The sequence below is a fragment of the Ornithorhynchus anatinus genome, chromosome 19 (assembly GCF_004115215.2).
Source record: "Ornithorhynchus anatinus isolate Pmale09 chromosome 19, mOrnAna1.pri.v4, whole genome shotgun sequence".
In the NCBI taxonomy this organism is placed as follows: domain Eukaryota; kingdom Metazoa; phylum Chordata; class Mammalia; order Monotremata; family Ornithorhynchidae; genus Ornithorhynchus; species Ornithorhynchus anatinus.
In genome coordinates, this window is record NC_041746.1 from 35,031,557 (window position 1) to 35,047,065 (window position 15,509).

General features: G+C 45.8%; 2 protein-coding genes across 6 annotated transcripts in view; one reads left to right on the forward strand and one right to left on the reverse strand.

Moving 5' to 3' along the window:
• Positions 1–511, forward strand: part of ARMC2 (armadillo repeat containing 2) — a 44,620-nt gene extending 44,109 nt beyond the window's left edge. For all 4 annotated transcript variants that reach the window (XM_029047152.2, XM_029047153.2, XM_029047149.2 and 1 more), the window contains one exon: positions 32–511. In XM_029047152.2, the coding sequence (XP_028902985.1) occupies positions 32–186 (155 nt within the window). In that variant the 3' untranslated portion in view covers positions 187–511. The remainder of the gene's footprint in view (positions 1–31) is intronic.
• A 779-nt stretch (positions 512–1,290) lies between these two features.
• The window catches only part of SESN1 (sestrin 1), a 59,282-nt gene continuing 45,063 nt past the window's right edge, over positions 1,291–15,509 (reverse strand). For both annotated transcript variants that reach the window (XM_029047156.2, XM_029047157.2), the window contains exons 2-10: positions 13,595–13,660; positions 12,573–12,773; positions 11,321–11,503; positions 9,485–9,727; positions 7,595–7,742; positions 4,651–4,763; positions 4,032–4,222; positions 3,577–3,721; positions 1,291–2,404 (exon numbers count right to left, since the gene is read on the reverse strand). In XM_029047156.2, the coding sequence (XP_028902989.1) occupies positions 2,318–2,404; positions 3,577–3,721; positions 4,032–4,222; positions 4,651–4,763; positions 7,595–7,742; positions 9,485–9,727; positions 11,321–11,503; positions 12,573–12,773; positions 13,595–13,660 (1,377 nt within the window). In that variant the 3' untranslated portion in view covers positions 1,291–2,317. The remainder of the gene's footprint in view (positions 2,405–3,576; positions 3,722–4,031; positions 4,223–4,650; positions 4,764–7,594; positions 7,743–9,484; positions 9,728–11,320; positions 11,504–12,572; positions 12,774–13,594; positions 13,661–15,509) is intronic.

Below are 15,509 nucleotides of genomic sequence, written 5' to 3' on the forward strand. Positions count from 1 at the left end.
GGTGACGGTTGCCTTGTTTCCCTGCTTGTAGATGAGGACCTAGCCCTGGAGCAGAGTTTGGACGGAGCTCTACGAGACCACCACAGGCTGTACTGGGAAAGAGAGTTTAAGCCTGTGGCCCAGCAGCTTCTCAGCCGCCTTCAGGGCCGCCACCTGCCCTTCCCCGAATCCATTTCTTCCTTCTGAGGCCAGGCTGCGGTCCCCAGCCCACAGACCGTCTGTGAGGACTGAGGCAGTGCTTCTCACAATCGGTACCTACCCTAAATGCAGAAAACTTGCAATCCATCTTATGGATTGATGTCTATTATGTATTCCTGCTGCACAAAGTTTTTACAGTTTGATACAGAAAAATGGATTTAAGAAACCTAGAGATTAAAGTACTGGCAAAAGTTTTATTTCTATTATAGTATTTAATTGCTTTGATCTGGATCTTTTGGGGTTTATTACAATTTTAAGGCTAGCGCTAGTTTACTTATGCTAAGTTGGATTAATAAATCATGGTGAAACAGTGGAATAGTAGTAGATCAATGTTTATTTATGTTGTGCTGCTTCTGGACAAGTATGAAAATGGGTTTTTTTGCTTATCATTAAGACTCAAAAAATACATGATCTATGATGAGCTGAGTGGTTCCAAGAGATAAAATAGCCAAAGTAACAAAGGCAGAGCACCCTGGCCATTTGGCTCCCCCAGACAAAAAGTCAGAGAAGTTTTGAGTACCCTCAGAGGGTCTTTGAAGAAAACTATTTGTTCACAACAGAAGGAGGTGAGGAGGAGGCTGTGTGTGTGTGCGTGTGGAGAGAGGGAGAGAGAGAGAGACAGAGAGAGAGAGAAGGTAGTGCCTCTTTTGTCTAGGCAGTTTACTGTGTCTTATTTAAGGCTTTTGCTGTTTTAGTGGAAGGTTTAGGCCACTCTAGGAATGAGAGGCAGGCGAACATCAAATTCAATTTATTGGTCCCTGGCCTTGGCTGGGTTAAATTTAGGATGTGAGATAATAATGATTTAGTATACTGGAGCTATTACAGATATCATGTGAGCCTAAACCTCATTTGTGTCAGTGGCTCAAAAGAATTCTGGTTTAGAATTCTTCCCCAGAAGGCTCAATGCAGAATGGGGAGCCGTGGAGGAGGATACATCACTGATTGACAAAGTAGAACATTTCCTGACCATCAGGTAAGCAACCATGATGTCTCACAGGCAAATAGAACCCCCAATGACATCTGGTCATTGAGCTTGAACCATTCTCTGTTACAGGGGGTGGAAATGTAATCATTTAAATGAACGCGATAGAAAAAAGGAGGAAAATGTTGTTGCCCTTTATTGAAAAAATACTGATAATACTGAACAGACTTCAAAAGCAATTCACACTCTCCCTGTATAGAGGACTTCTACATTTCCCAAACCAGTTTGCCCCTGGAATATCATTAGCATTTTTTGTTTGAAAATCAAGTTTTGATTCACTTACTGCAAGGACTTTCCACCTTTAGCGGTAGAGCAGCGTGATCAAGGGAGGACCATTGGTACAAATGCACCCAGAAACAAAAGTCCCAGCACAATTCACTGCCCTTAAGGTAGGGCAAGGCGGAGTTGGGGAGTGAAGGTGGGGGTGGGGAGAGGAGGGGAAAAGGGACAGGTCAGAATTTCTTGAAGTTATGCACTTTAAGATAGCTTCAAGAAGGCTGGAATTTGTTTTGGAGACGAGTGTCTTTTGGCTTATATCCGCTAACTCCCAAACCTGAAAAACTGCTAATGTCTTTGAAGGCAAAACTTCAAAAGAAGAAAGTCACTGCCATTTTTATGATGAGGCTTGCTCAACTCTACGATTGAAAAGGCAGCAGTGAACAGGTATCAACAGGTATTATGCAAGTTTGCTTTTCAACCACACATGCAACCTAGGAGGCTCAGGGAATAGCAGCAGTGTTGACATGATTACTTCTAGCTGAACTGGGGCAGACCGCCTATTACTCCACCAGCTCCATCGAATGCATTTCTTTAGCTCCCTACAGCTCAACACAGCCAAGCCCCATCGCTGGCCTGCTGGCTCCAAGCTCCTGCCACCCCACTTCCCCAAAAGCTGGATGGCGTCGTGCCAGGCTGTCCGAGAGCCTTGGGCATTGACGCGGCCCCGGCTGCTCACCCCCTCTGTCCCAACACGGGCCCCCCGTCACCATGTGCTCACTGCTCCTAGTAGCGCTTTTCCCTCAGTGAAGCAGCGGAAACTAAAGGAATCGGGGCCCGAGGGATTTCTTTTTCCACTGGTCCTTCCCCCACGAAGAGCCGGGCAAACGTCTCGAAGCTTTTGGCCCCAGAAAGCCCAAATCAGGTCATGTAGCGGGTAATGGCTCTCAGAGCATAGAGGAGTTCAGCTTGCATCCGAGCTTCTGTAAGAAGCAAATTAACGTGAACCTGCAGGTGAGATACAACGAAGCACTTATTAGGAATCTAGCTAGAGAATCGATGGGGTTTCAGAAGAATGGAAACTAACACCATCCACACACTTTGTAACTAGCTCAGCCTCTCTTTAATAATAATAATAATAATGATAACTGTGGCATTTGTTATTATGTATGTGCCAGGCAAATTAGGTTGGACACAGTCCCTGTCGCATGTGGGGCTCACAGTCAACCCCCATTTTGCAGATGAGGTAACTGAGGCACAGAGAAGTGAAGTGACTTGCCCAAGTGGCAGAGCCAGATTTAGAACCCCATGGCCTTCTGATTCTCAGACCAGTGCTTTATCCACTAGGCTATGCTGCTTCTCATGCTACTTCTTGGACCTAGCGAAACAGGAAGCTGAAAATGGCCTGACTTACAGTGGGCTTGTGTTTGCTTTTTTTGCTTCTTAGTCAGGGCTGAACCCCAATCCGACCATCTGAAATACGGGCCAGGGATTTTTCCAGGGAATGGTGCCAACCCTGGGCGGCCGGCAGCTCCCTGATGTGAGCAGCACCAGCAGCCTGTCAACGTGGCCTACTGGAAAGAGCAGGTGCCTGGGAGTCCAGAGACCTGGGTTCTTGCCCCAGCTTTGTCACTTGCCTGTTGTGTGACCTGAGGCAAGTCGCACAGCGGTTCTGGCTCGCTCTCCCTCCCTCTCAGGTTCTGAACACCATGTTGGACAGGGACAGGGTCTGATATAATTTTCTTCCCCAGGGCCCAGCATAGTATTTGGCAAATAGTCAGTGCTTAATAAATCCCATTAAAAAAAAAAAAGCCTAGAAATCAAGGGTCATTTGAGCACAGAGCTGGGCTCAGACTACTGGGCTTGTGTGCAAGATGTTATCCCAGACCTCAATAGGGAGAGCTTTCAAGATCAGTCAATCAATGCCATTTGAGGGCTTCCTGTGGGCAGAGCATTGTATTAAACGCTCGGGAGAGTACAAGAATACAATGGAGTTGATAGAACCATTCCCTGTCCACAAGGAACTTAGAGTTTAGAAGACTTGAGGCAAAAGCTAGCTTTTTTCTGGAAAATTCAGGACACGCTTTTTCACTTGTGAACAAATCACAGCTCTTAACAGTGTCACTTTAAAAAAGCATTTAAATGCCTGGCTCTGCCAGTGATCCTGGCTGGCACATTACCTTCTCAGAGTGTTTGAACTGCCTCCAGAAGCTATCATACATTCTTTTGGTGGCCTTTTCAGGTGTGCAGACTACAGTTTTGATGTAAACTTTAAAGCTGCGGTCCAATAGCTGATTTATTTCCCCATAGTCATAGTCGTCATACCTGTTCCAAAAGGAAAGGAATGAGAATGATCTATTTCATATTTCCATTTGTAACTACATCTGCTTTTTCTCTGCTCCCAAGCCCATGAAACTATGTCAGCAGACATTTGAAAATCTGGAGGGAGAGAGGGCAAGGCGTGACTAATGGCTCCAGATTCTACTCAGGCCATACAAAATCAGGTGGGAAAATTGAAAGCCATGAACCCTTCTGGGCCCTAAGGAAGCTGACTGGGGCATTGCTGTAATGTCACCGTCAGACACAGCACAGACCAATCTTGAATTTCATTTTCCTCATGTTTAAAAAGACCAACCTTATTCCAAACATGCAGTGGATATAATTCCAAATTGCCCGCCTAAGCATGGAGGTATCCACATCTTTGTGCATTGCCATGGTATTGTATGTCAGATTATAGGCAATATGAAATTTCTCATCAATCAACTGCCCCACATCTGGATAGAGACGATTAACCAAAGAATAACCATGGTCTTCCCAGCAGTAGTCCTGGGGGTGAGACAGAGAGCGAGAGAGAGAGCGAGAGAGAGACAGAGAGTGATGAAAATTTGGACAAGTCCACTGGTCCACCCAGCCTTGCTGACGGAGGCAACAAAAGATGCCTGGAAACAGTGTGAGGGTTGATGGCTCGTCCCCTGACTTTCTCTTCAGGCAGGCTATTAACAGTATCTTTTTAGTCACCTTTAAGTCTTTAACCACCTAACTCTTCCCTCTAGCAGTATGGAGCTCTCATCCCTGAATAATCTATCCAAACCCTGCTTGAACCTATCACTATTTTCCGCAGCAGGACGTAGCTGTTTTTTCATATGCTTATGGTTCATTCCTGTAATTCAGAGTTGTTCCTCTTTACAATCAGTCCCCCATGAAAGCAAGCAATGAGGTGAAGGATGATCAACCCGCAATCACTTCCATTTTACCTGCACTCGAAAAGTTGGCACGTGCACCCCATGCCTGGAGAAGTCTTTATAACCGTAACTGGTGTCCTCAAAGTGACGCAATATTTCTCTCGCTGGTGCTGCTTCTTCATCATCTATTACAAAGACAACATCGATGTGAGTTTTATAAAAAGTGCAGTAAAAGGCCAGTTTTCCTTCTTGGTTACTCTCACAGTGAAGGTTACTGAAGACTATATCCACTAAGAACTTTAATGTTGATGCTGGGTGGGGTGGCTTTTTTTGGAAGATCATTTCAAGCCCCGATGTGTCCATGGAAAGCCCAGTGTTCAGTTAACTACCACTAGTGTTGACTGGATTGTGTTTGGGATCTGTCCAACCACTAGGCACTAGTCTTCCCTCTGAGCTGGTCATTCTAGGAGGAGTAGTGATGGTGGCGGTGGTGGTAGTAGTGATTTGAAGCACTTACTACAGCACCAAGTGCTGGCAGGAAATACGTACGTGAAAATTAGACAAAGTCCTAAAGAGTCTCATAAGAATTGGGGGCGGGGGGTTGGGTGACGAACACACAAGGACAGATGCAATAACAAATAAAGACAATGATACAAACAACCAGAGGACTATGCCACTGGGACTAGTGAAGCAGTTTCAGGCTCCTCATGACTCAGAGTCCATCAGTTGTGGCCGTGGTCCCGGTCACGAGTGCAGCCATAGCTTTCTTGACATTCTGGAGATTAACCAAGCCTCATGCTGTCTGTCACTGCTTCACCTGCCTCTCAGCTGGAGAAGGAGGGGCAGAGGGGCGGGGGGAAAAGGGACTCCTTTCCCACGTGACAGACTCTGTCGTCATCCCGTCTAGCTAGATGTCCCAACATTTCAGACTCTGCTGTCCACTGAGTAACCAGACCAGAACAGGGAGTGGTGTGCGGTTGGATGGGGTCTTTCTAGGGGTCTTTGTCCTACTTAGGCCATTTAACTGGAAGCAGACCCTCAGGACAACATGCTGATGGTAACGACCTGTTTTGCAGAATCAGAAAGAACTGCTGCAGATGACTGGAAGTCCTGAAGAAGACTGAGGCTCACGCGCGCAACGAAGGTTTTGATCTATGACCTGAGCTAAATGTAGCCATTGCATCCTGACCCCCGAGGCAGGCAGGCAGGCCCCTGTCTGATCATGCACAGCTCCAGTTGGCTGATATCCTTTGGGAGGCTGACGTCAAGCTTCAGAGAAAAATGAAGATTGGTCGCTGGGCCTGGCAACTAGGACAGACGCCACAGCTGACTGGTTATTTAGTTTTGGCATCTCCAAATGCAACACATCGCCCAGTGACAATATTCTAGCCAAATGGCGGTCACTGATGAGCAGCCATTTAAGATCATGTTGCAGTCAGGGAACCACAAGTAAGGACAGAAGAAAAATATTTGAGCACAACTTCAAATGACTGCATGGGAGACTTGAGGAGACAATAGCAGCAGACGTGCATGGCAAGAGCAGAAGCTACAGGAAGACTGCAGTAGCAAGAGGCAGAATGAACACCAACGCCACGAATGCAATGGACTAGTGAAGCTTCCCAGTTCAGAGAAGGGGGTGGGATGATGTGTGCACGTGTGTCTGTGCATGTCCCTCTCTGGCTGTGAAGGGTGAGCAGCTCCTGACTTGGTCTCTTCAGACACGTTCACCCCCAGCATTAGGAGCATCGGCTCAGAAAATGATATCCAGATCAGCTCTGCAGTAGATCCCAGCCTGGCCAAGCAAACCTACTTTGTACCACAGTGGCCTGAGGGGACATTTCCAGACACAAGTGGCTTCAGTCCCAGCAACACCGGACATCACTGCGGGGCTGGGGGGAGGGAGAGGGTGGTGCTGAGCGTGGGCACTTTACTGCTTTGACCGTGGCAGGGACCCAGATTTTGATCATGGCCAAGAAAGCTTATGTTTTAATTGGGTGAGCCCACGGTAGGCTTATGATCCGGATCTCTTTGTTGACTGTTACTGGTCTCCAGAGAGATGACGACTAAACGAGCAGGTCTATGGAGGAAAATGTTTTTAGAGGGCAGGGAAAACTACCTCCTCTATCTAATGGTCAGGTGGTCCTACACTCCTTTTTGGAATGGTGACTTATGGGGCGGAATGTGCCCTTCGATGGATACTAGTTCCTGGACTGCTTGGGGATTTTTGGGGAGGTTGAGCATCCTGTTGAGTTGTAAGGCCCGTTGAGATCACAGTCCAGACTGGCAAAGCTCGACAGGACAAATCCACATATTTGGGCAGGCACTAAAATCACGAGCCTATCATATTGCCTTTCCTGGAAAAAAACCCAAAACCCAAACTAACTAGTCCCAGCACCTTTGCCTGTTGAGAGATCTCATTTTCTTCCTTTGCCCTGCCTATCCTGTACTGTCATGAAGCGTCGGCCTCTTGATACATTTGACTATTGACAGTGCCAACCATCCTCCAGGATTACTTTGGGAAGGATTTCTTTATCTTTAGAGAGTACATCCCCTCAGTGGTGTAATGGGACTCTTAAAAACAAAGCAATAGCCTGGGTTTATGAGTTTCTTATAAAAAGGGGTCCCTGTTGGGTAGTGCTATGCACTGTGCTGCAGTGTAGGTCCTTCCAGAATACAGGCTATAGAAGAATTAGGGAACGTTCTTCCACCAAATCCACACGGCTGCCTTCCTACGTGCCCTGCCCACCCACCTGTATAGGAAATGATGTCGGAAGAAGCGGCTGGGCATGGTCATGCAGCATGGATTTGAAATCCATGTTTCAAAACATAATCCCTATGCTTATTAATATTCATCATGCTCTATTTTTAAATCCAGCTTCTCAGACCTCAGTCATGATTAGATATCTGAAATTTGGATTGTGTAGCAGTCACCTAGGATATTTCCCGAAAACTCAGCATTTCAGTAGTAGGTACTTCAGAATAAAAGTAATAGTGTCTCCAAATGGGGTCTTCTTACCTGAAGGGAAAACAAACATGCTCTCTCTCTTCTCAATCTCAAATCGTGAGGCCATTTCTTCTTGACTTGCCTCCTCCTCATCACGACACTCCTGGAGCTGCTTCATCTTCTCCATGAGGGCCTCCACCTCACACCAAGAATCTGTTGCCTGCACAGAACACATAGATGGTAACTGATACAGAAAAGAGAAAATCTAGGAAATCTAAACGTTTGAGCCATCACTCTTCTTGAAGTGGATGTAGCTGGCAGTTTGTTTTTTCTGTGGTGGTATGTGGGTGCTGTTTTTTTTTTTAAACAACATGGAAAATTCCGGATTTTCAAAACAGAAGGTAAGTACTCTCTTGGATAGGAGAGTATTAACTGAATGGAACTGTTGGTGTCTTTCAGTTGTATAAGGGAACCAATAAAAATCTAGCAGTTTAACCTAGGCACACAAATGCATAATCTGTAATCTATTACCTCTCGAAGTTAAACTAGCAATTGATACTTGCTCTGTCCAGAGCACATGAAACACCAAATTCTGCTGTCCTGACTTTACACCAAGGGAAAAAAGCCCAGGGCCTCATATTTCATGGTTACGTTAAAAGGCCATTTTCATTTTATCATTGAACCCCCATCTTGAACTGTGGTTTCACATTGTTATTTAGATTTCTGAACTGATCCCAGAGATGCTTTTCTCTCATGGGCTCAGAAGACTGTCTTCTCTAACTGCCTTTCTGGGAAATACACTGAGACAACAGTTCTGCTCATTTTTGCATGAGGGGAAACTGTGGTGTGTGCAGAAGGGCAGATCACTGAGTGTAGAGTAACTTGCTCTTCAAACCAATAACGAACCTTATCTTCTCAGTCCAGGCACTGACCACCACTAGCCCTGCTGCCGGACACCCTGGCCTAGGGCCGCAGCTCAGCCCTGCCCGTCAGGCCCCAATTTTCAGTGCCGCTTCTCCCATCGACTGGTCAAACCCTGGCACCTGTGCCACCACCTGCAGCACAGAGTGCCACTGTCCCAGGGCCTCCCCGCTCCCCTCTGCTACCTGGCCGGCAGAACAGGCCGCACCAGGGGAACCAACTGGGAACCCTGCCCTGCCCCTCCTCCCTTCAAGCTTCTCCCTAGACCAGTGTGGCAGCAGAATGGGTGATCAGACTTTTTGCTCCCCTTGAACCCTTCACTTTGGAAACCTAAACTATGACCGAGCGGATGGAAAGAAGAACACGAGCTGCACCCTGGTCCCAGAAAAATGGAACTTCCTTCAGTTCTCAAAGCTGAGCTCAGAGTAGGACTGCACCCACACCAGAGAGGCTTCTGTCCTGGGATACTTGGCTTCAATCAGAATCCCACTTGAGAAAGAGGGCTAGGAGCCCAGCGAAACTGAGTGACGTTTCTGGGCACTGACTAGATCACCTGACTGAGCGGCAGCAGCAGGCTAGTCGGGTTCCCGTTCCCTGGCCTAACCGGGGCCTCTGAAAAAGTCAGAGCCCCGTCTTGAAATACAGACAGGAAAACCTGGCACGATGGCAGACGTGATGACTCCCCTGCCCTTTTCTACGGCATTCTGTTTCCCTTTCCTTTCCCTTATAACACAGGGTCAAGGATGTTAGCCTAATGACAGGCGCTTTAGCTTCTGGTTCTGACTTGGCCACTGACTACATTACAGACCATTTGGACCAAAACAAAAGGTGTGTACAAAACCTTTTGGGTGCCTCAGGGGATGGTGAAAGAATTCTTTTACAAGTGGGTAATTTTGCATCAAGAGAAAGTGAGGGTACCGAATTGATCTGTTTGTTCTAATTCTGTAGATTTATTCACCTAGGAAACAAATTTAACACAGCCTGGAATCAAAGAAAAGGACAGAGGGCCTTCCTGAGCCACCACCCCAAATGGGTACGTACTGGAACAGTGCCCGCTGGGCTGACGTGCGTCTCCTCCGTGCTGTGGTTGCCATTGGTGAGGTCACAGGCACAGCAGTGACTGACCGAAGGAGGTCGAAAGGTGTGGCCGCCATCACAGTGAATTTCCGGGCTGATCCCACACCCAAATGTAAAGGAGGCAAGAGAGTGATAGTGTGTGAGCAGAACCACTGCATTTACCAGTTCCGCCAGGGACCAACTGTGCTCTTCAGCCTTCAACAGTTGCTAGGGAAAAGATGAAGGAAGATGGTTACCTCTGGACAGTAAGCTCCTTGAGGGCAGGGAACGTGTCTACCAACTCTGTTGTAGGCTCCCAAATGCTTACTACAGTGCTCTGCACCCAATCAGCGCTCAAGAAATACCACTAATTGACTGACTCATTACTCTGGGATTTGAAAAAGATGAAAACAGCTGCATTTAAGGGTGGGTCTTACCAACTACATCACTTAGAGCAGAGCCAAAAGCCATATTAAATTTCATTCGTAAGCAGGAATTTACTGCTGGTTACTGCTCGCTTTTCTTCTGATACTGTGCTCTTCTTCTGGAAGTTCCTCTTTCACAGGTAGGTTGTCCCGCCATGTGACAGTTAGGCACTCCAGTGAAATGCTGCCATTCTAATCTACGGCAGAACTACCTGTAACGGGGCGACAAGAGCTAGCTAATCAATAGGCAGAGGCCAAAAGCAAAGGTGGCTTGGCTTAGTAGAAAGAACACAGGGACTCCTGGGAGTTCGGAGACCTGGCTTCTAATCCCAGCTCTGACCGTGGCCTGCTAGGCAAGTCACCTGACCTTGTGCGAGTCACTTAACCTATACTCTCGGCATGTTTCTGCAGCTGTAAAATGAGGATAAGCTACCCGCTCTCTCTGCTTCTTCAATCGAAAGACCCTTAGGGGGGACAGACTGAGTCTGACCTGATTATTGTGAATGTAACCCAAGTAAGCTTGGTCACAAAAAAAGCATTTCTTAGGGAAGATAAGGCAAGAATTCATACAAGTAAACTGGAATAAGTGTGAACTTCTTTCCTTACTAAAACATAGCTGAAAAAAGGTAATTTAGAAATGTTAAACTATGCTGCGCGTGCTTCCTGCCGTGAAAATGCTTAGAGAGATCATAAGTCATGAGCTGGCAGGTAGGTTTATGGAGTCCCACAGCTTGACCATTAAGAAGCAACTTGGTTCACTCTTTGCATTGGGATGACTGCATTTGCTGAGGCAAACTGCATAAACTAGGTGTAAATCTTATTTTCTTGCTTGTCAGAACTTCTGTTCTAAATTAGTATGTACAATATTTGCCTTTTACATTTCTTTTTACAAGCCAGAGAAAATAGAAAAGGAGAAATTGAGGAAACTCCACAAATATTGTGGATTAGAATTTTAGATTAATAATCCTCAGCGTGACCACAATCAATGTAAATTCTGCTGGGCTTTTAAAGATTAAAGATGAGCAGTAATAATGATCATAATCATCATGCCATGTATTAAGGGCTTACCAGGTGCTAAGTGTAGGGGTAGAGACCAAGTTATCCACTTAGTCTCAGGCTCGGTCCCACATTGGCCGCACAATCTGTCTCCTTTCCACTTTGCAGATGAAGACACTGAGGCCCAGAGAGTGGTGAAGTCACTAGAGCTGGGACCAGAAAGAACCTGGATCTCTGGCCTGCCCGCCCAGTGCTCTCTCCATTAGACCTCACTGCCTCCCTAGGTTGTTGCTGAGAACCTAGCCCAATGCCGCAAAACCACTAAGTGTCTGTGTACTTAGGTTGCAGGTGTCAGAGGTGTACTTGGGTCTGATGTTCAAACGCTGGGGACTTGACTCACCTCGATGTGTTCTTTGGTAATGAGCCATGGTCTGTGGGCCAGTACTTTGTTCAGGTCTCCTAAGTTCTGCAGTTTCTGAGGAGCATTCTCTAGGCCATCAAGCCATTTGGGGTCCCCACCCACATGAAGGAAATCATTCACATGGAGATTCACCAAATATGAGCATTGATGCCTTGCTGCGGCCTAGAGAGGGGAAAACATTACTTGAATTAGAACTTTAAGCATCACAAAAACATCCTGATTTAGAACAAATTTACTAAAATTAGTTAAGAATAGTTCTAAGTTTCTGGGATTATACATGTGTCTTATTCAAAATGTCTTGGAAAGGTATTTAAAAATTTGCTGAAATTCCCAATTATTACCAAAATACCTAAGAGGTAGCAACATTTGGCTCTCCAGGCTAGCACCTCACCCTATGATTTGGAAGCCAGTGTTGAGAGGAGGCCATTTTTGATCTCTCTTTCTCTCTCTTCATTCTTACACACATGTATAAGTGGTCAAATCAATGAAATCGTCAGGCATCACAATGGGACATATGGGAACCCTTCTCCCATCTTGCCTTAGCCTGGATTCCCTGCAGGGGTTGGTGTCCGTCTACAGACAGCTGCGATGTGTCACTGACCAAAGAATCGTGGATAACAGTGGAATGTAATCTTTGACTCCCAAAACTACTCCCTTTGCAACTGAGGTTTTCAAAGGTAAAGTATGTTACTGGGATCATACAAATTTTTAGAAGTTGAACATGCATAAGGATTATTTATGCATGGATATGTGTGCGGGCACGTGTGTACATGTATGTGTGTGTGTGTCACACTGTCCTTCAGCAGTTTTCACTGAGGCAAAATCTCATCCAGGCTTGCCGTTTTGGCTAGTAAGACCGATACTTGGCCATGGCTCCCTTCCACCTAATTCCTTGCTACTAATGTGTCTGTCCCAAACTGGGGTCTGTAAAGATTAAAGTTTGCCAGACAAAGAACAGGACAATGAACTTGAGTTGCATGGGGCTCAAATTCAGAAAGTTTCTAGATTTCCCAGATGATTTTTCTGGCAGATTTTTTTGCCATTTTTCTTTGACCACTTGAATTTAGAGACTGTAAATTTGGCACGATAGATTTGGTTTTAATCATAAATTCTCCTAGGAGGCACTCGGGGGTACCTATTTAATTTTTTTTGCAGTCAAAGTAATATTCCTTGCAAAGAGCTAAGAAAGCAGGAAGAGACCGTAATTTTCAAGGAGCAGTATTTTACGCACCATTATTCCAATGTAGTGTCGATAATGAAGAGGCAGTGGACCGTCCATTTGTAATAAATAGTGCTGGGTTTTTAAGAAGCTTTCTAAGTACTGTGGATGAAAAACCATCACCAAAGTAATGTTATCCAAACGGCCTAACGCAGCAAAAGAATCTGCAAACAAAGCGTGCATCTGCTCATCTTCATTTCCCACTTGAAGAATCTGTGCAGATTGAAAGTGGAAAAATCAGAGTTTTATCAATCTTAAAAAACAGCTCAACCAGAACTAGCAGATCTAAAGTTTTTCTTAAATAATCATTCTACTTCCAAATGCACAAGAAGCTTCCCCTACCTCTCACCATAAACTCCCAGACAGTTCAGCGCCCACAGTTGCGTGTTGGGTAATGTGTTGACGAGGCCATGAAGGAGCAAACCAAAACAGCAGGGGACCAAAATCCAGGCCCCCCAGATAGCCTGTCTGCTGTGTCGGCGGCACCCTTTCTGGCGATCCAGTGCACTTTGGACCTCTCGGGGATCATGTTGTTCAAGATCCTCTCCTCTGGCATGGCCTCTCACCAGGGCCAAAGGGAGGATGATACAATGACGACAAGATCCCAGACAAAATAACTGGTTACTGCGTCAATGCGCAATGAACTTCAGATTGAGCCTGGGGGAGGTGAGCGAGGAGTGCAGGCCACCGAATGAGAGCCCCAAGTGTTCTCACAGACGAGGGTCACTGCCAGTGAATGGGAACAGAAAAAAATCCAACCAATGGAGGAGAATTTTTCTGCAACAGAAAAATTGAAGTCCTGGCTTCTTTACAAATAACAGACTTTTTAAAGGCATCATAAATATATTAGAAATCCACGTGTGCAAAGCAGTTTCTGGATTCCTTAGATTTGTTGCCAAAATATGATGATTAGCAGGGCAAGTGCTGGTAAAATATTTTGTAGGCCAACAGCTGTTAAGATGCCAAATGTAGGTTCTAACAGACTTTTCTTTAGGCGTGTACAGTTCACTATGTTCTTGGGCAAAACAACATACCTCCTTTTCTGGGATGAATCTGCTTGGTCCATTTCCCAGTGGTCTAGGAATTCGAATTCCAAGTTCCTAGAAAAGAAAATGACCCCATCTCAAATCTCTAGTAGTAAACAACACTGAACCTTGGCTGAAGGACGACGGCGGAGAAAAAGAACCCCCCCCTACTCAAACAGAGCTAAGCTTGTGTCGGAGGGGTACTCTGTGTTCAGGTCAATATGGCTGCTGTCATTTTTCTATTTGTGCCTCATCACTCACTGAAGGTCTATAGCCCTACTCTGACTAAAAACAATAAAACTGGCTTCCGCAAACCCGAGTTTTGCATGAGGTTCTGGGCAGAGAGTCTAGGACAAAAAGTTCAGCACACAGCAGTCAGCCATGGAGATTGCCAGTGATATAAAATAACACTTGGTGTGAGAGAGAGAGAGAGTGTGTGTGTGTGTGTGTGTGTTTCTCTGCACATCCTTAACCAACCACAACTGAACCTGTGAGTCTTGCCAGGAAACGAAACAGCTGTAACCTTCAGTACTGAGAAACATAATTAATAATGCAACTATCTTAATTCTGAGGCCAGAAATCTCTTGAGGAAAATCGGTTAATTTACAAAAGAGAAAAAAGCAGGGTCACGCAGATGTTTCCTACCATTTCCAGAAAAAGACACTTAAGAAGACTTTCATTTGTGCTGCTTAATGTGTCTCAGTTTTCGGAATTTTAGAGACTGTAATTTTGTTACACTTTGACTACAGCAGTTGACATTCCATGGTCTTGTCCCTTTTGGCATTCTGAATGATGAAATATGAGAATAATCAGCTTGCACCCTATGTGACTTCTTAGGGTTTAAACAACCAAGTTACTCTCTTCTTCTCTCTTCTTACAACGGGCTAGTAAAACTTTAACCCTAAGCAATAAGTTCCCCATGGATTAATGTTACTGTGGAGGTACTTGGGAAGTCAACTTGTTCCCTACTTTTTTTTTTCTGTCAAAACCCCCCCAAATCTGTGATCAACTTTTCCCAGGTCTGTCCCAGCGGCCTCCTTTGGGGCCCTTCAGGACCCTGGCTCTCCCAAGAGCTCAGAACAGAGTTCTTGACTGCTGGTGCAGGAGGTGATTAGAAGCTAGAGTCAGTCAACTCCAATCAGGGCCATCCTTCATCTGCCACCCAAACATCCCCGGGGTGGTCTGAGCACTGCCGGTCATAGAACAACAGTCAGACGATTGTATCAGCCTCCTCCCTCGTCTCCCCTGGCTTCCTTGCCTTCGGCACCTCCTTATTCGGGCCACACTCCCCAGTGCTGCCATCCAGCTTCATCCTGGAGCATCACGCAGCCCACACCTCCACCCTCAAAAGCCTCAGATGGCTCAATGGACATCTTGTGCAAACTGCCAGGGTATAGAGATGTGCCCAAGTCCCTTGAAGCAGCTGACTGGAGCCGTGTGATGAGCGCCGGGTAAATGGCTGCCCATCACCCCCTTCACCATTGGCTTCAAGGCTCTCCAACAGACTACTCCCCTGCACAACACATGATTACTTTCTTTTCCTATAAATCAAGGCAAGAAAAAAAAAAAAAAAGGCTCCAACCACTGAATACATCATTTTGATCCAATGCTGCTAAACAGGCTACTTAGTCCCAGAAAGTTCTCCAGCACACATCTCGGATTCCCACCTCTTCATTTTTTTTCCAATAATAATTTCTTAAACAAAGTGTGTTTCAAGGAAACCTCTCTTTGATTATTATTCTGTATGTTAAAATGCATATTTTAAATACATTTCTGTGGGATTCTGAGTCCCAGATCTGCCCCACCTTTACTCTGGCTTTAAATTCTAGGGACCCCAAGGCAAACCAAGGCCTTTATAGTGATTTATATCTGACAGATCATCATCTTCCCCCACCCCACCCTCAAAGTCTTATGAAAAAAGTCA